Genomic DNA, 19,893 nt, shown 5'->3' with positions numbered 1-19,893 from the left:
TACAAAGGTTTAAAAGGTACAGCGATGACAGCACCGCTTATGGGGAGATCTCTGAGCGTTGGAGCTGATGGTTGTTATTGGATGGGTGGAAACAACCAGTCAATAAGGATAAAAAAAATAACCAGGTGTCACAGGTGAGGACATTGCTTTGATTGGTCTCTAGGAACAATCTGTACTTCAAATACAGCTCTTTCCATCTTCTATTAGTCCCATGATGAATTATATTCTATTCATCTTAAAAAGAAATCTAAACGTTTCTTGAAAAATTAATACAAAGAACCATTTTGAAATTTAACATAAACATTTTACTTTTCAATCTGCAGCCAGCTATAGATTTCCAAACACAGCAACAATAGCACAATTTGGGTAAAGAGGTGTCCCAGTGTGAAATAAAACTGGATTAAAAACAACATAAAATTTAAAAAATTAGGTGTCTTAACTCAATGACGGGATCTTTGTATAGACAAATAAATAATTATTTAGCAAAGCGTTTCAAGGGTCTAAGCCTGCTTCCTCAGGTAAATAACAGTGCCAATTGCAAATAGCCAATCAGCAAAGGGAGCCTCTCCTGTGTCTTTTTCTCTAGGGTGCTGAGTCACCCCTACTACTCTACAGCAACAACACTTTCAGCTGCACTTTGGGATCGTTGACAATCGCTGGTGATCCTAAAAAGAATTATGCTGATAAACGTGAATGGTGGGGAACCCACAGGAGGAAAAGCGATTGAGCCTAATAATCTTGGGTCCTGCAGCATTTTTGGAGCGATTGCACTCAAATGCAAAAGATAGGTAGTGCTGCAAATCACTTTTGAAAGGTTTTTCAAAAGCGATTTTGCTTCTGTTTTAAAAAAGGCAAACATCTGTTTTTAATACCATCTTAGTAAGAGGGCGTTTCAGTCTCTTTTAGCCCCTTACACACTCCTGGGAGTTCTGGTTCACCATGAGCTTGCTGGGTACTCTGTAACTCTGGGTGTTTCAAGTCCTACCCTACAGAGCCACATTAATCCATGCCATGCACTGATGAAGACCAAGATGAAGTCTGAAACAATCTGTATACATGTTGGATTACTGTGGCTCTGTAATATTAACCAGCTGACACATCATTGCATTCCAGCAGTCCTGGCGATGTGATGAGCTTTCAGGGACATCAGATGATTTGCATATTCAGCAGTGATGCACTGGGAGACATCTCAGAGCTCACTCCAACCTGAATAATTGTAAATACCTTCTGTATTAAAGGATACCACAATCATAAATCATGTGACGCTTGGTGTAGTGGAGAGCACACGCAGCCCAGAGGAGACAGAGGAATCAGGGCGCAGTATGTCCGGGTGGGGGGTCAATCAAGTCGCCGGTCCCGGCATCAATATTACACTAACGGCGGCAGATGGAGGGGGCAGGAGGAGCTAATGGTATGTACTTTCAACCGCCCACACACTGCAGCAATCTCTTTTTTCAGTCGTGGTATCCTTTAAGAAGGCAAACGTCTGGTTTTCATTGCAGCAACTTTGTGAGTGATTTCCATATGTAAATAAAGATTCAACTACTGGCTTCCAGCATGTAGCCCCACCCACTAGCACCAAAGTTAATCAGCGCTTCTCTATCTGGAGAAGTGCCTATGATCTCTTGTGCTATGGGGCGGGGCTATGTGGAAATTAAACTCAGGGGACTGGGAAAGTAGTTTAAACTTTATTTACACCAGCTACAAAAGAGAAAACAATTTAAATGGGAAGTTCTGTACAATCGCTGGCTTTAGATTGAACAGTGCTTCCAATCTCCATATAAATGGTGCCAGAATTAGGGTCATTGTGCCTAGTTGGAATTCCTTAGTTGAAATGATCAATGTAATGCAAATCATTTCTCCTTTCATTCAAATTTCATGTTTTGCAATTTGAACTTGGACTTAAAACTGACAGGAAATTATTCTGATTGGTCCAGTTTTTGCAAATAATTTGCATGAGTTTTGAATGCAAGGAGAAATTATGTGCGTCTTACTGATCCTGAAATTGGCTCCTGACAGAAATGCGAGAGCTTTGCTGTCCCCGAGACATCAGAGCGAGCAGGTGCAGTAATGGAACTGCAGTGCGAACAGCGAGGATTGCGTAAGGCGCAGCGGCAAGAAGTTGGAATCTACATCCTGTCAGATCCACACAGCCACCTGCAGGATGAAGATTCCAACTGTGTATGGTCCATACCTGCACAGTAGCATGGAGCTGCTTATGTATAGTGTAAAAAGCCATATGGGTGCAAGGCTGGGAAAGCATAACGGACCAGCCCTTATCAAATATGCTTAGAGGAACCCTGCGCTGGAACGTTGGGCCACAAGCTAGTCAGGAAACCCTCTAGACTATTTACTGTGGAAAGTAGCTATCTTATCTTTCACATCGCTTCAAGTACGCTTTAAAAGACTACATTTCTCTACGGTCTTAAACCACAGAGTGCTGGCTAGAAATGTACTCTGCAGCTACACACCAGGAATCCTAAATTTAGCTTATATTCCAAGCACCCCCTTCTCACTATACCTCAATCCAAAACTAATGACACTAGTCATAAGGCTACTGCTTTTCTCTACTTTTGAAGAGTCAACTGTCATCCAATCTGACCACAGTCAGTAACAACAATCGAATGTCTGTCGGCTGCTAAATGTTGATTAGAAAAAGATCAAGAAGTGTAAATGGCATCATGATGCAGTCTCTTACAGCCCCCAAAGAGCTGTTTAGTGAAATTACCAAAAGACATGTCAGTTTTATTGCAAACCTGACAGAACAAAACAGTGTCACTTTTGGCAAGAACGTGCTGCCTTAATTGCATCTAATCGTCCATAATTGGCATCCAATTAGGGCCAATTATGTCTAACTTCACATAAGAGGATAGTAACTAGTCTCCTAGGCCTGTGGAAAGGTAGTTGTTATTTACGTGCAAGAAAGACCCATGCTTTTAAAATACATATGTCCTCAGACATACCCTAATGAAAATACTCGTCCCAACGTGATTGCTGGGACAAGAGCAGCACTCGCGGTCTACTATATACACACTGATTAAATGAAACAAAGGTATCAGTGTTATCATTAAACAGGCTTGTACGCCAAACTGTGCAGCAGTTATTTATTTGCCATATAGAAAATCCTGTTTTAAAAAGTTGTCCATATGTCGTAAACAAAAAAAAAAAAAAAACAAGGATTGGGGCCAGTTGGGGGTGGCATGTTTAGCTACTGAGCAGAAATGCGCCCGGCATCGGTTACTGGCGTGTCGGCATCACATTGTGTTTTGAGCCCCTAGGGCAGGGGTGTCGAACTCAAATACTAAATGGGCCGAAATTGAGCTCTGGGACCAAGTTGCAGGCCGACCTCAATGTCTGGTGGCCACCTCTCTGCCTTATAAAGTTCCCTGGTGTCTAATAGACCCACTCCATCCCCTCCACAGCTCACTGATGTTTAGTGGTCCTCCCTCTACTATAAAGTTCTCTGGCATCCAGTGCTGTTCCCCTCCCCATATGGCTTCCCTAGTGATCTAGGGCTAACCCTTCAATATAGCTTCACTGGTGGACTAAGGTGGGCTAAACATAATGCAAAGTAGGAAAAACATCTGAGGGCCAAATCTGATTGCTCAGAGGGGCAGATTTGGCACATGTGCTTGAGTTTGACATGTATGCCCTTGGGGACACATAACTGCTCAACTACAGGCGTCTTGGAGGCTAGATGTAGCATCATTTTGTATTCTAATATTTAGCATAATTCTCAATCATCTAACATTTATTTGCCCCTCAGTGACAATCCTACTGACTACTGCGTACTTTGTTACATGTAGATTTGGGCAAGGCATTTAATAAACTTAATTCAACATTGCTGGCACTGGTGTGTAGCTTAAAAAAAAAAACAGTCTAAAAATGGTCACTAACAGTTCAATTTCTAGTGAAAAATCGTTCAAGAGATGAGAAATTCTAATAAGGTTTGTTGTAAATCTCTGTTGATGGGCACAATGGATTATGAACGATTATAAAAACAGCAGATTGGATTTTCGTTACACCACAATTTAGATTTTCTTAATGGCTATGATAGATAGAAAGCAAAGATTGGTTCGTTGGTGGTGTAGTGAACATTTTTTTGCTAGAAATTGGGCCGTTAGTGGCCACTTTAAGGGTTAACACAAAATAGCTGTATTTATATGATGTGCACAAGTACCCTACCCATCAATATAGCACAATTGATTAGGTTAAATGCAAATTTAAAGGGGCACTATGGCGAAAAATTGCAAAATTTAAAATATGTGCAAACATAGAAAAATAAAAACTATGTTTTTCCCAGAGTAAAATGAGCCATAAATTACATTTCTCCTATGCTGCAGTCACTTACAGTAGGTAGAAGAAATCTGACAGAAGCGAAAGGTTTTGGACTAGCCCATCTCTTCATGGGGGGATTCTCAGGGATTTATTTATTTTCAAAAACACTTCGTGAATGGCAGTTGCTGTGTCCAACTGCAAAAAAAAACTGTGTTGCGAGTAGGGATGCTGGTCAGCATCATTGTTTAAAACGTTTTTAGGGAATATCTTTATAAAGAACAAAAGCCTTGCTGAGAATCCCCTATGAAGAGATGGACTAGTCCAAAACCTGTCGCTTCTGCCAGATTTCTTCTACCTCCTGTAAGTGACAGCAACATAGGAAAAAGTGATTTATGGCTCATTTTACTCTGGAAAAAAACATACTTTTTATTTGTCTATGTTTGAACATATTTTAAATTTTGCAATTTTTCACCATAGTGCCCCTTTAGGGTTATACTATATTATTAAACACTTCAGAGAATGCAAAGACTCAATCTGAAAACTAGTTAAAGGACAACTGAAGAGAGAGGGATCTGGAGGTTGCCATAGTTATTTCCTATTAAGGAATGCTAGTTGCCTGGCAGCCCTGCTGACCCTCTGTCTTTAATCCTTGAAGCCATAGACCCTGAACAAGCATGCAGCAGATTAGGTGTTTCTGACATTATTGTCAGATCTGACTGAATTAGCTGCATGCTTGTTTCTGGTGTTATTAATACACTACGGCAGCCAAATAGATCAGCAGGGCTGCCAGGCAATCTGCATTGTTTAAAAGGAAATAAATATGGCTGCCTCCATATCCCTCTCACTACAGTTGTCTTTTAAACACATTTTTGAAAAAATAAGCTAAAATCCTTAAGATATATTATAGCATAAAGTCAAACAGTATTCAGAAATTCACGCCATTTTTAACACAACTTTTCTAAAAGGGAATCTGAAGTGAAAATAAACTTAGGATATAATGATTTGTATGTGTAGTACTGCTAAGAAATAACACATTAGCAGCACAGATATGAGTCTCATATTGTTCTCAGTACAGGAAGAGTTAAGAAACTTCAGTTGTTATCTATGAAAAAGAACTTCTGTGAGCTGTGTGACTTTATAGAGTCTGGACAGCACTGTCTTTATAGTGTCTGTTTTCTTGTACAGCAAGTGTTAAAAAAATCTACTACTGCTGTTATCTATGCAATTGAGGCAGTCAAACAGAAAATCAAACTTAGCCCTATGACCTAAGATGTTAATAGACGGCACAACAAGTTTACCTGGATGAGGAAACAATGCTTGTGAAGTTTTAATGCTGAAAAACTTCAAAGAATCATTATTTTCTGTTTGTTTTCCAGTTGAATGAAGCAAATTGTTCTACTGTTCTATTTAGCAATTGTACTGCACATACAATTAATAATTTCACAAGTTTATTTTAAGTTAAGGTTTGCGTTATTTTGTATGATGTCACACCAATTTAACTCAGTGTTAAATTTGTAAAGGGGATAATACCAAATGAACGCAGTAATTAATTTGTACTGGAGGCAGACAATGTACAACTAAACAACAATACTTCTCATTCCCATACCTGTGCAAACAATTTATAGACATTCTAATGTAGCACTTCCTCTCAGAAACTTACTGCAGGGACCCCTCTTAAAAACTCGAAAACAATAGTTTGTAAAAGTTCAGAAAGGTAATTAAAAACAATGATCGAATCATTTCTCTTTCCCCCCTGCATGCAAAAATGAGATTTATCACCTAATCATTACCTGCTTATGATGCTTGTGGATTGCATGCCTTTCCTTAAATTCTTTTTCAGTATTTCTGATCTCTGCCCATAACTGACATTAATTAAGGCCCGTACCCACCATGCAATTTTCCAGACAATTTTTTCAGATGACCGGCAAATTTTTGAGCGACGAGCAATCTTTTCCCTAATCTCGCAATGTGAGTAATGTTGCAGGATCACACAAACGACGTTTAGCGGCGCACGCTACTAACGGCCATCACAGCAGATCGGATCTTTAAGATTCTTAACGACTCCACTCAAAGTACCGTGATCGCTTGAGTTCCCTTCCATCCCTTTATGTGCCTTCGCGTGTACCTGCCTACCGGGAGATGGATCGTGGATTGCTTGTTGTCAGGGGGACATTGCTGGATCCACCTTCCTCCATCGGGTGGTGAGTATTTAGCTGTAGATGGTGCATGTATGAGTCAGGTTTCTCCCCCTCAGTGCATCACCAAGACTACTGGCTGCCAATAGAGTATGCGTGCTCCTGTATTGATAGGGATAGGACATTAGAAACTGCTTTGCAAACTATTTCAGGGAAAGTGTGTGTACCATGTTAACATCAGAAGAGTAGTAAAGGGCAAGAAGGACTAGCAGTACTTGGGCTGAGTGGTAATCATGCTGTTAAGCCGGGAAAGCATGCCTTTGGTATTGCAGAATCCACAGAATAACACCACGGGATGTGCCTCCAAGCCAAGTATTGCTGAACTGTTCAGGGAAAAGTTTTGAATTTATATTTCCAAATGTGTTTATATAGGGGGCATACGGCTCACTGACTCAAATTGACAGAATGCAGAACTTGGCAAATAAATGGAAAACGAAATGTAATACAATAAGATAAATTCACAAGAGAGACAAAAACATAAAAGAAAGCGTGCGCTTAAACAGCATAGAAACAGCTGCTGTGTTTAAGAAAATAAATCACCCCGGGGATGTCTCAGGCAAAAATCACACTGCACAGTCTCATGCAATGGCAGCAGAACTAGAGATGCATTGCTCCAGTTGACATGTTTAATTTAAAACTGTGTCAATCCCTGCAGAGATATGGCCTAGTAAACATACCGTAAAATACAAGACAATCTAGAAAATGTGTCAGAAAAATGTGTCAGCTTATTGCAAGGCAGAAGATGGAGAACATGGAGAAAACATTCAAAATACATTGCTATTAACAGCTATCATCACCAGTTTATCGCAATTATAACCTACATGTGCACCACTTCCACCTAGGAAAGAGTTGTACCTATGAATAGTGGGCTTGTTCATGAGGTTAAGAATCGTTTAATCATTTATAAATCCATGTGTCCTTAACAGGAACCTGAATTAAGTAAAAGTATTTAAAATGAACACATAATGTACCTGCAAAAGTTGCTGTCAGTTATAACTGAAAGGACAACAGATGAGCAAAGTAATTTCCATGTTTCCCTATGGCTCAAGTGGGCAATATTACAGTTTAACAGTGTGCTGACCAGGAAGCTGTTGTGGGGTAACAACCATTTTCAAAATGGAGGACGGAGATTTCCATTGATCACAGTAGACAAAAAGGACACAGGAGAAGACAAATAGATTGATAAGTAGACTACACGAGAGGTAAGTATGACGTGTGCATGTTTATTTTGACTTTTATTTTCAGTTCAGGTTTGCTATAAAGAGGCACTGCAGCAACATATAGTAGAGAGCTTTAGAGCTCTCAGTAAACATTTTGCAAAGCTGCACCTGACAGGACTAAAGATACCGCCACTTGTGATACATTTTAGAATGTTAATTAGGGTGAGGAAGGATTGTACAATAGGCAAATACTGACTATATAACTTAAAAATGAACTCTGTAAACAACAAAAACAGAAAAATAAGCTATTTTATCCATTACATTATTTTCTGTATAGTTCTTCTTCCAAGCTTAGCTTAGGATAAAAGAAAAGCAGTACTGATAAGTGCTGAATACCTGTGAAAACTCAAATGCAATAATAAAAATTCACATCCACTAGTTAAAGAGAGTCTGAAGCGAGAATAGATCTCGCTTCAGACCTCATAGCTAGCAGGGGCATGCGTGCCCCTGCTAAAACGCCGCTATAGCGCGGCTTAACGGGGGTCCCTGTCCCCCCAAACCCCCTCCGTGCAGCGGGGGAGCGCTTCCTGGTTGGGGCAGGGCTAACCGCCGCAGCCCTGCCCCATGTGCGTCTGTCAGACGCGTATCTCCGCCTCTCTCCCGCCCCTCTCAGTCTTCCTTCACTGAGAGGGGCGGGGGAGAGGCGGCGATGCGCGTCTGATAGACGCGACTGGAGGCAGGGCTGCAGCCGTTAGCCCTGCCTCCAGGAAGACAATCCCCACGACCAACTTGCCGACCATCTTTTGCGGTGGGTGGGTTGGGGGTGAAGGGACCCCCGTTTAGCCGCGGGATAGCGGCGTTTTAGCAGGGGCACACGTGCCCCTGCTATATATAAGACCTGAAGCGAGATTTAGTCTCGCTTCAGTGTCTCTTTAAAACAGACAAAAGTGAAAACAGTCAAAAATGGTTAGCTGAACTAGAGTCTTCTCTTGTCTTGAATGTTCATGGCTCCGATGGTTATTCAATATAAGCTTGGACCAGTGCTACACTAGCTGTTTAAAGTGAACCTAAAGCCTGTTAAAAAAATTAGATTAACTCACCTGGGGCTTCCCTCAGCCCCCTGCAGCCGATCGGTGCCCTCTCAGCTCCGGTCCGATGCCTCTGGACCCGCCGGCGAACACTTCGGGTTTGGCCGTCACCGGCCGACAGGCATGGGAACGCGAGTGATTGTTCGCGTTCCCAGCCTGTATATCGCCCCCTATGCTGCTATTGCGACCTCCTGGCCGCAATAGCAGCATAGGGGGCGATATACAGGCTGGGAACGCAAACAATCACTCGCGTACCCATGCCTGTCGGCCGGGGACGGCGAAACCGGAAGTCGTCGCCGGCGGGTCCAGAGGCATCGGAGCGGAGCTGCGAGGGCACCGATCGGCTGCAGGGGGCTGAGGGAAGCCCCAGGTGAGTTAATCTCATTTTTTTTAACCGGCTTTAGGTTCACTTTAAGGGCTGGTGCACACCTAGAGCACTTCTGAGCGCTTTTTAAAACACCAGCGCTTTCAAAAGTGCTTGGCTAATGTTTCTCTATGGGATGGATCACACCAGAGCGATGTGATATTTCCCAAAATGCAAATGCGGGTCCTGCATTATTTCTGAGGCGATTCAGCATCAATGTTAAGTATAGGAAAGTTGAAAATCACTCTGAAAAGCATTAGATCAGAGCGATTTTCCAATATTTTTTTTTTTACCAAAGCCAGTACACTTGCTGCTGTACTGTACATAAAAAAAAATGCTACACCAAAACACTCCAAAATCAGTAGGTATAAATAGAAAATCGCTAAGCATAAGCCAAGAATGGCCTTGAAAAATCACTTCTAAACGAACTGAGCGTCTGCGATTAAGCTAGCACTTTTAGGTGTGCACCGGCCCAAAGAGAAATTATTAAAAAAATAACAATAAAATTAATTTAAAAAAACCCTGTCAGTGGCAACAGCAAGATCCCGACAGAAAGCTCTGTTGGTGGCAACAAAAGGGGGGCAGATTAATTTGTGTGGTAAGCTTAATGGCTCTGCAGCGAGCTGTTAAAGCTGCAGAGCACTGAATTGTAAAAAATCGCCTGGTCACTAGGGGGCTGTAAGCCTGTGGTCCTTAAGTAGTTAAGATGCTGCCAAGGGAAGAGACCATGTACCCACTACACCAGTGTTCTACAACCCTGTCCTCAAGGCCCACCAACAGGGCATGTTTTGTGGAAATCCACAGAGGTAGGTAATCAGCTCTGCTGAGACACTAATTACCTCACCTGTGAATGTATTGTGGATTCCTGCAAAACATTTACGGTTGGTGGGCCTTGAGGACAGGGTTGGGGATCTATGCACTACAATACTGAGAAGGGCTGCAGGAGCAATAATCAATATGGAATAATCAATGTGGAACAAGTCAGCACTAGTCCTTTAATATAATATTTAAGTTAGATTTACATGGGTAGAAAAAAAAACATCAGTTACGGCATCAGGACTCCACTAGGCTTGGAGACCAGCTCTATTCTAAGGTATATTTGGCTTCCGCCCTAACCAAGCGAGCAGGTGTCTCCATTATTTTTAAATCAAACCTCCCTCTTCAGATTTCCGAATCCATATCTGATCCAGGCGGCAACTACCTTAAACTTATAGGTTCTTTAGCTGGTAAACCCATAACCTTAGCCAATATATATGTACCTAACAAAGACCAAACCACCTATTTGTCCTCTTTTCTAGATAAACTCCAAAAACTAAAGACTGGCACTCTCATATTAGGGGGAGACATCAATCTGGCATTTTCTGCTGTCACTGACAGAAGCTCCACTAAGAACACCTCTACAAAAAGTACCCATGACCGCAACTCCCGTAAGTTCAGAGCACTTATGAGAAAGCATGCTCTTCTTGACTTATGGAGAATCTCCAACCCCAAATCTATTGAATATACTTTTGTTTCTCCACCTCACGCTTCTCACTCTCGCCCTAGACTACTTTTTTGCCAACCGCTCTTTTTTTGCCAACCCCTCCCTTCTGCCTCTACTGGATAAATCTGAAATACTCCCAATGGCTTGGTCTGACCATCAAAGTGTCACTTTACAGCTAAATTGGCTCAGCAGACCTCATAAACCACTGAATTGGAGACTTAATGAAACCTTCCTGCGAGAAAAGTCCTTTGTCAATAAGCTTAGCGAGGAGTTGCAGTCATTCTTCACTATAAATACTAAAACTGTATCTGTAAGGATCCCTCCTGTAGCGGTATTCTGTCCGTTGCAGTGGAGCTGAAAACGGACAGTTCTGGCTTATCTGCTTGCATTCGGTTGTGCCTTCACAATAAGTCTCATTGTCATTTGCAATCGCTCTGCAGTTCTGGGCAGCTCAGGATACTGTCATCATTCCACCAATTGCTTGTTGCAGCTGAGCTGCGGCCAGATAGCCCTGGATTTCCTACATGCATGTTGTTACATAATACTGCATGTATTTCTTACGGAAGTCTTTTGCATTCACAGCCAGCTCGCAATTGGTAATCAAGCCATCTCAGGATTGAATGAATACCATTCAGCTGTGTGGAAATTTGCATACTTGCATCCATCGGCTGATGCCAGTTTAAAAGTCTGCCTCCCATTTTAGACCCCACCCATCATAGTGGTCAGTACGCTGATCTGCTGGCACCTTGACACTTTGTTATAGATCTGTTATTGTAGTTCAATGTGACCTTATTATTTGTGCTTTAGCTAGTTTCTTGATAAATATATATGCAGACTTGCTAATATATATTTACTTGTTAGTTGAGCCGTTTGTTATTTTTCTGTATTATTGTTTATTGCCTTGTTCTCTTGCTTGATGGCCATTCACTGAATCCACGGTGGGTCAGTGAAGTCCACTATCCTGATAGCTTGGATTCTGCCATCGCCACGTTGGCGACTGGTAGTATTCCTGCTACTCTAGTTTCTGGGAACAAAACTATAGGCTGCAGTTGATATTAGTTATGTTCTATCCTGTAGTCTTGCCTGGGTGGATGCTTGCTGGTGACTGTTGTTAGCCTGCTTGCTCTGCTTCTGCGCTGCCAAATTAAACACAATGGCGGCGCAGTGCGATGTTGCGCTGCTTTAGCAATAGCAAGCATTCAGACAGGTACAAGACAGAACTACAGATTGGAGCATCACTAGTAGCAACCGCAGCTCACAGTCACTGTGAGCTGCGGTTGCTACTAGTTACGCTCCAATCTATAGTCCTGTCTTGTACCTGTCTGAATGCTTGCTATTGCTAAAGCAGCGCAACATCGCACTGCGCTGCCATTGTGTTTAATTTGTAGTGATATCGGAAGCCCAGGGCTGCAGTTGCTCTGGGCAGCCTGTGTAGCCTCTTCCATTGTCCAGCTGCTTAGCCTTGTTGCGCTGGGTGGTCAGAAAGTATGGCCCCCCAGCATCACAGTATCTTCCCATGGCATTTTATGGGAATCTCATACGGCTCTTATACGTGGCTTATTTATTGCTGAGGGTTCCAGACGGAAAAGACTCTCCTCCCAAAAGCTCCTTACCCTTCACTCTACCCTTTCCAAGGCCCAATCAACCTATAAAATGGCCCCCCACACAAGAACATTTTACCCTAATTCAGAACCTAAAACAAGAGATCCGCTCCCTACAAACTTCCCAACTCGAAAAAAGCTTAAGGTGGTCCAGGCAACTCTTCGAGAGAGAGGGAACAAGCCACATACTATACTAGCTTGAAAGTCGAATCCCAAATCATCCCAACAAACATTATACTCTATGAAAGACACAGAGGGCACAACTCACTATGACCCACAAAAAATTGCCCACATTTTCTCTGATTATTACTCCAAGTTATATAATTTACCGGACCTATCCAAGAACCCCGCCTTCTCTTCGAAACTAGACTCTTTCCTTTCCCCCCTCAACCTCCCAATTCTCGCGGAGACCAAAGTCACACAACTTAATGTTCGCATCTCAGAAAATGAAATTCTTGAAGTATTGAAATTTCTTCCCTCCTCTAAAAGCCCTGGCCCTGCTGGCCTCCCTTATTCCTACTATAAAACCTTAAAAAATTGACCTAGTCCCACCCACAACTGGTCAAGTTAGCAAACAAAATTCTCCAGGAAGAGCAACCCCAACCCACTATGCTCGCTTCCTTACTCACGGTCATCCCCAAGAAAGGGAAGGATCCCCAGCTCCCCCAAAGCTATTGACCTATTTCTCTCCTAAACTCAGACTTAAAAATGATTACCAAAGTTATGGCTAATCGTTTGAATCCTATTCTGACCACACTGATAAACAATGACCAGGTAGGCTTTATTTTAGGACGACAAGCTGGTGATAACACCAGGAAAGCTATAAATCGCATCTTACTTATGAGTCAAAGTGGTGGGCCTTCTCTGCTTCTAAGTGTGGACGCAGAGAAGGCCTTCGACAGACTTTCATGGCCTTACCTATTCCGGGTATTAGAGCATCAAGGTTTTAGGAGACCCTTCCTTTCCTTACTTAAATTCCTATACTCTACCCCATCCACTTCAATTAAACTCCCCTTTGCCTCCACACATCCCCTGCCAATACACAGCGGCACCCGACAAGGCTGTCCCCTCTCCCCTCTACTATTTGCCATCAGTATTGAACCCTTAGCTTCAGCAATTAAATTGAATCCGAATATACACAGTGTCCGACAAGGAAGACATGAACATAAAATATCTCTCTTTGCCGACGACATCCTACTTACCATTACACAACCTCTCATCTCCCTCCCGACATTACATTCTACCATACACGAGTATGAATCCCTTTCAGGCTTTAAGCTTAACCAGGACAAAACGGAAGCACACCCTATTAAAATATTCCCTACTCTTATGACCTCCTTAAAAGCCCATTACCCCTACAAATGGAAAACCCATGCTCTTAAATACTTAGGGATCCACCTCACACCCACATATTCTACTTTATACTAACAAAATTATCCCTCCCTTATCCAGACAATTCTTCAAGATCTCCATAAATGGACTGCCTACAAAATCTCCTGGATAGGGAGAATATACTCCCTAAAAATGAATATTCTCCCACATCTATTATATCTATTCGAGACCCTCCCAGTACAAGTCCCTTTGGCTCAGCTCTCCAGGTTACAATCTGAATTCTTTAAATTTATATGGAATCATAAGCGCCCGAGAGTACATACATCAGTTCTCCTTTCTCCACGAGAACTTGGAGGCCTTGGAGTTCCTCACCTAAAATTGTATTACCAGGCTGCTCACCTTCGACAGCTGACCGAATGGACTAGTCCGAGAGTCTACACTAAATGGGGCCTAATTGAAGCTACAAACATCCTACCAACTTCCTTGGCTTCCCTTATTTGGTCAACACCCCAACCAAAACTTCCTCACACTAACATATTACCCCCTATCTCCTTCACTATTCGCATATGGAGGGCCACTGTCTCAACCGCTCATTTCCAATCCACACCCTCCCCACCTCTCCCAATACTTGGGAATCCGTCTCTTCCTCCTGGAACCTCCAGAGATTTTATGACTCGATGGTTTAACCTAAGCTACTTTAACCTTAAGAACTGGCTAAATCCACTTACGGGTAAAATTTGGGATAGATCTAAATTGGAAGAAAAAATGTCCTTTACTCCTCAAATATATTTGGAATATTACCGGATCCAACACTTTCTACACAAACTCGCCAATGGAACGGTTGCAACCCCTTCCTATACGCAATTTGAACGTATATGTGAACACAAGGGACACCAAAAAGGCCTGATCACTCAAGTTTCACCCTTCTACAAACCAAATCAAACTCCTTCACTGCCACCCACCCCTACATGGAAAAATGGGAATCCATTCTCTCCACCCCTATTCTTTTAGAACACTGGACAGAGATTTGGGAAAATGCTAAACATAGTTCTATGTGTGTACAAATAAAAGAAAATATATACAAGATTTTATATCATTGGTGTCTAACTCAGGACAGACTATCTAGAATCTACAATGGGTCATCTGATTTATGCTGGAGGGGCTGCTGGGACAAAGGTACTCTTGCGCATATTTTCTGGTTTTGTCCTCTAATTAATACCCTTTGGCAGGAAACCCAATCGTTAATAAACTCAGTCACTGGCATCTCGGTTTCTCTAGATCCCCTCACAATGCTAATAGGTAAAACTACACCTGGTGTCCCCTCACACTCAATGCGCCTTATCACCCATATGCTGACTGCCACCAGACTCTCCATAGCAATGGCATGGAAAAAAATAGCCCCACCTACTATTTCAGAGGTAAAGACTAAAATTACCTGGTACAAAACTATGGAACAGATGACAGCCTCCTTAAGAGACTCTGAAGATAGATTTCACAAGATCTGGGACCCGTGGACATTCAATTCCTCGGACTATATACCCCCCTAACTTCCTATATGACTTAACGCCTCCCCTCAAACCCTCCTGTGTACCTACCCAATTAACTAAGAGGAACCTGGATACAGTTTTGTTTCTTAATGTTGTCTGAGGCATAACCCCTTCATTTCTCTCCTCTATACCTAATTATTAGACTCTCTATTCTTTAGGTCCTTTCTACTTTTTCTCTATAGCTCTAACCTCCCCTGAGGTAACCTAGAAGCTGTTATGCAAGATATATGATCATCGTGATCATCATAATACAACAACCATCCAGATAAAAACAATGTGTATAGTGGATTGTATTAAAGAGACTCTAAAGCGAGAATAAAACTCGCTTTTTTCCTTATATTCAGGGGCATGTTTGCCCCTGCTAAAACGCCGCTATCCTGCGGCAGAACGGGGGGTCCTTTATCACCCAAATCCCCCCTGCAAAATCCATGACAAATTTGGTTGTAGATTTTGCTGCTCATGGAGGCAGAGCTATGAGCTGTAGCTCTGCCCCATGCGCGTCTATCAGCGGCGGATCTCCGCCTCTCCCCGCCCCTCTCAGTGAAGGAAGACTGAGAGGGGCGGGGGAGGTGCTGATAGACACGCTGAGAGGCCGGGCTGCGGCCGTTAGCCCTGCCTCAGGGGTAAAGGATCCCCGTTCTGCCGCGGGATAGCGGCGTTTTAGCAGGGGCAAACATGCCCCTGCTGAATATAAGGGAAAAAGCGAGTTTTATTCTCGCTTCAGACTCTCTTTAACACAGTGCATTTATAAGTTGACAAGTCAAAACACGCACTGTTCATACATAGAAAGGTTCTCCATCCTTATTTGACTGTCACCGTCACATAGGATCTGCAGGAGGCTTCCTCCCAGCCCTCTTCCTGGCTCTGGCAATGCAAAGCCAATGTGGCAGTACAAGGAAAAGGAAAACGTAGCATGTCTCAGGATGGAAGGAAGAAGCCTGCAGGAGTCTCATCTGCCACTTGAATGAGAAACTAAAGAGAAAATGTCATTTATTTTACAAACAAATGTGACACTGGCAAAGTTGGAGGCTGGAAAATATTCTCTATGTACTCTGCAAAAATACAAGCCAGTCCGCAGGCGACATATTTAATGTGCTCCCAGTTAGCCACATGAACACTTCCTTCTCCTGTTCCAAGAGCACAATGCAAGCCAGAATGACAACAGTGCATTAAATATAAAAAGTCAGACTGGCTCACAGTGTCATTTCCACCTGGTCTACTCTTTGAGGTGGCAGCATAATACAGGATAAGAACAGCTGTAAAGTAATCGGCTGATTATACATCAGGACTACAGAGTGTACTACTGTATCAATGAACTCATTAAATGTAACTTTATAGCCCTCATATTAACAAACAGCATCATGATTTTTTTCATTAAGTTCTAGCAGTCATTGCAATTTCTCACAGGAGACGGCAGAATCAAAGAGGAGAGGTCTCCAGCATTACTTCATAGCACAGGAAAGTCATAAGCAGCCTTGGAAATCATTACATCACACAAACTGCCTCTACCTAACTTGACATTCAAGGGAACCTGAAGCGACGGGTATATGGAGGCTGCCATATTTATCTCCTTTTAAACAATACCAGTTACCTGGCTATCCTGCTGATCCTCTACCCCCAATACTTTTAGCCATAGACCCTGAACAAGCATCATTTTTGTAAAATCTGAAAGATTACCTACATGCTTGTTTATGTTGTGATTCAGACACTATTACAGCCAAATAAAGAAGCAGCGCTGCCAGGGAATTGTTATTGTTTAAAAGGAAATATTTATTTATTTATTGTATTTATAATGCACCAACCTATTACGCAGCGCTGGATATTAGTTTAGGTTACAGACAATATTTAGGGGTGACATACAGCAATATGACAATACAGGAATACAAGAAAACCAGATCACGCAGCACAATATGAGTACAAGGTAATGTTTAGTCACTGGATGGGAGCATGGAGATTAGGCAAGTTAGGTTCACTCAGATGCATAGCATAGGTGCACAGTAATGGAGGTGCATGATCAGGTAGGACACAAAAGGAGGAGGACCCTGCCAAAGGCTTACAATCTAGAGGGAGAGGTAGGGACACGAAAGGTAGGGGACCAGAGTTCAGCTGTGGGTTTAGAGCAATTGTGAGGGGTGGTAGGCCAGAGTGAAAAGGTGAGTTTTGAGGGTCTTCTTGAAGGAGGGGGCTGCCCTAATGGGTGGAGGTAGGAAGTTCCATAGTGTTGGAGCAGCTCTTGAGAAGTCCTGGAGGCGTGCATGGGACTGGGTGATGTGGGGGGTGTTTAGGTGAAGTTCATTGGAGGAGCGGAGTGAGCGGCTAGGTGTCTACCTCTGAGTAAGATCAGAAATGTAGGTTGGACAGGGTTTGTGGACAGATTTGTAGGTCAGACACAGTATCTTGAATCTGATTCTGGACTGGATAGGAAGCCATTGGAGGGATTCACGGAGGGGAGCCACCGTGGTAGAGCGATGGGAGGAGTAGATAATTCTGGCTGCCTCATTCATGATGGACTGCAGTGGGACTATTCGGGTCATAGGAAGACCAGACAGCAGGGCATTGCAGTAGTCAAGGCGGGAAATTATGAGGGCATGTATGAGGAGTTTGGTGGTGGCAGAGGTCGGGGAAGGGCGAATCTTACAGATGTTACAAAGGTGGAAGTTGCAGGACTTTGTGAGGTTTTGGATGTGGGGAGTGAAGGAGAGTGCGGAGTCCAGGGTGACACCCAGACAGCGGGTTTGAGAGGTAGGGCGAATGGTAGTGTGGTTAACAGTGACATGCACATCTGGGAGGTTCAGGGATGGCTGGGGTGGGAAGATCATAAATTCTGTTTTGTCTAGATTTCGTTTCAGGAACCTAGCAGACATCCAGGAGGAGATGGCTGATAGGCAGGAGGAGACCTTGCCCATGGTAGTGGTGGAAAGGTCAGGGGTGTGGAGGTAGATCTGGGTGTCATCTGCATACAGATGACAGTTAAAACCCATGGAGGAGATAGCCTTGCCAATGGAGGATGTGTATAGGGAGAACAGTAGGGGGCCAATGACCGAGCCTTGGGCGACTCCCACCGGGAGGTGGTTGGGGGTGGACGAGGACTCATTGAAGGAGGTCGTGAAGGAGCATTTGGAGAGGTAGGATGAAAGCCAGGCCAGGGCAAGATCGTAAATGCCCATGGACTGGAGGAGTAGGGGATGATTTACTGTGTCAAAAGCTGCTGAAAAGTCAAGGAGGAGGAGAATGGAGTATTTACCTTCAGCTTTAGCTAAGGCAAGGTCATTGACCACTTTGGTGAGAGCTGTTTCGGTTGAGTGGGCAGGCCGAAATCCAGATTGCAGTGGGTCTAGTAGTGAGTTGGCATTGATGTACTGGGTCAGGCGTTTGTGAAGAAGAAGCTCAAGGAGTTTTGAGGCAAAGGGAGGAGGGAGATAGGGCGGTAGTTGGAGGGTAGCGAGGGGTCGAGGGAGGGTTTCTTGAGCAGGGGTAGTACAGTGGCCTGCTTGAAGTCTGAGGTCAAGGTGCATGTGAATAGGGGGAAATATGGCAGACTCCATACATGTCTAGCTTCAGGTTCCTTTTAAAGGGTACCTGAGTACAGTAAGACAGTAAGGTAGCCAGTTTAACTTAACTGGGGCTTACTCCAATCCCCCTGTAGTCACCCTGTCACTCGCTGTCTTTCTGTTCTATTCCCTTCAGCAGCTGATCACCTCAAAAAGCTGGCCAACTGAGACAATTATGGGCTACTGCACATGTGCAGACCCGTCCACGGCAACACAGCATATGTATTTGTGCGCTAGACACTGTACATACACATGTCAATTTCATCATGGCTCTTAAGGTTCCCTTTAACTACGTGGCAATAACAAGCATGATCAGGGTGGCATAAAAATAATTATGCAGGTTGTAGCGGAGAAAGTTGCTGTCTGAATAGGATGGGGCATCCAGCAGTGGCTGAGATGTTATGTAGTTTTATGTGCCATCGACAAATGCTGGATAGGATTAATGCAAACCATGTTTCATTTAACTACAGGTTCAATTTCAATGGTATTATCATGATTTCTCAACTGTAAAAATGAATATGAATCGAAAACTTAACAGTGGATCAAACAAAGATAGTTACAAACAGTGAATACTAGCAATACTGTTTACTCATTTAACTACAGTTTAATTTGTTAATTCACTGACTGTCAGCTGATGCACAGTCCGGGCTCTTTCTAGTGCTCGGCATCGCCGATGGTGAGACAGCCCCCTACTGAGTCATATCTGAGCACAGTCGTGGCTGTGCCAAGAAGCAATATGTTTCTTTTCTTGTCACCAGATAACTCCACTGTGTAAAATGTTGACATGAGTGGGGTTACAAATTATGCCATTCAAATGCAATAAATTGCACCCAAAAGACATCTGTGGCTGGCAGACAGGATGCTTAAACGCCTGACAAGCACTCAGCCCAGCTGCCAATCTTAAAGAGACCTCAATTATACAAAATACAGTCATTCAAGTTACTGAATAGTAGTCATGGTATATAGGTAACTTGTTGGCTTTGATCTAAAGAAGGAAGATAAAATGGCCAAAAGCACAAAATAGTCATGAGCGGGAAGCACATGTTCTTTATGTTATTTAAGGCAAGTCTACAAAGTAAAGAGACACATCTGCTACGTTTTAGGCTAGATATAATATTTTGCACTAGAAAACAAAAACCACCAACAGTAAGCACTTTGTTTCAGTAGTAATAAGTGAATAATTGCAGTAAATCTGGCCTTGTATAATACCATGTATCAAAAACAGAACGTTTACCTGTCATCAATTTTCCTATTAAGGCAAAGATTTAGAGATGTAAGATTCGGACACTTCTTT

The 19,893-nt window shown here is 43.0% G+C and overlaps 1 protein-coding gene across 1 annotated transcript in view; it reads right to left on the bottom strand.

The window, feature by feature from the left end:
- FBXL17 (F-box and leucine rich repeat protein 17) overlaps positions 1-19,893 on the bottom strand; it is a 763,959-nt gene that overhangs the window by 522,199 nt on the left and 221,867 nt on the right. The window contains exon 7 of the mRNA XM_068247434.1: positions 19,834-19,868. Coding sequence (XP_068103535.1) covers positions 19,834-19,868 — 35 coding nt within the window. The remainder of the gene's footprint in view (positions 1-19,833; positions 19,869-19,893) is intronic.

The sequence above is a fragment of the Hyperolius riggenbachi genome, chromosome 1, assembly GCF_040937935.1.
Source record: "Hyperolius riggenbachi isolate aHypRig1 chromosome 1, aHypRig1.pri, whole genome shotgun sequence".
NCBI classification, from domain to species: domain Eukaryota; kingdom Metazoa; phylum Chordata; class Amphibia; order Anura; family Hyperoliidae; genus Hyperolius; species Hyperolius riggenbachi.
Note: the sequence above shows the minus strand (reverse complement) of the source record. Positions and strands in the feature narration are given on the sequence as shown.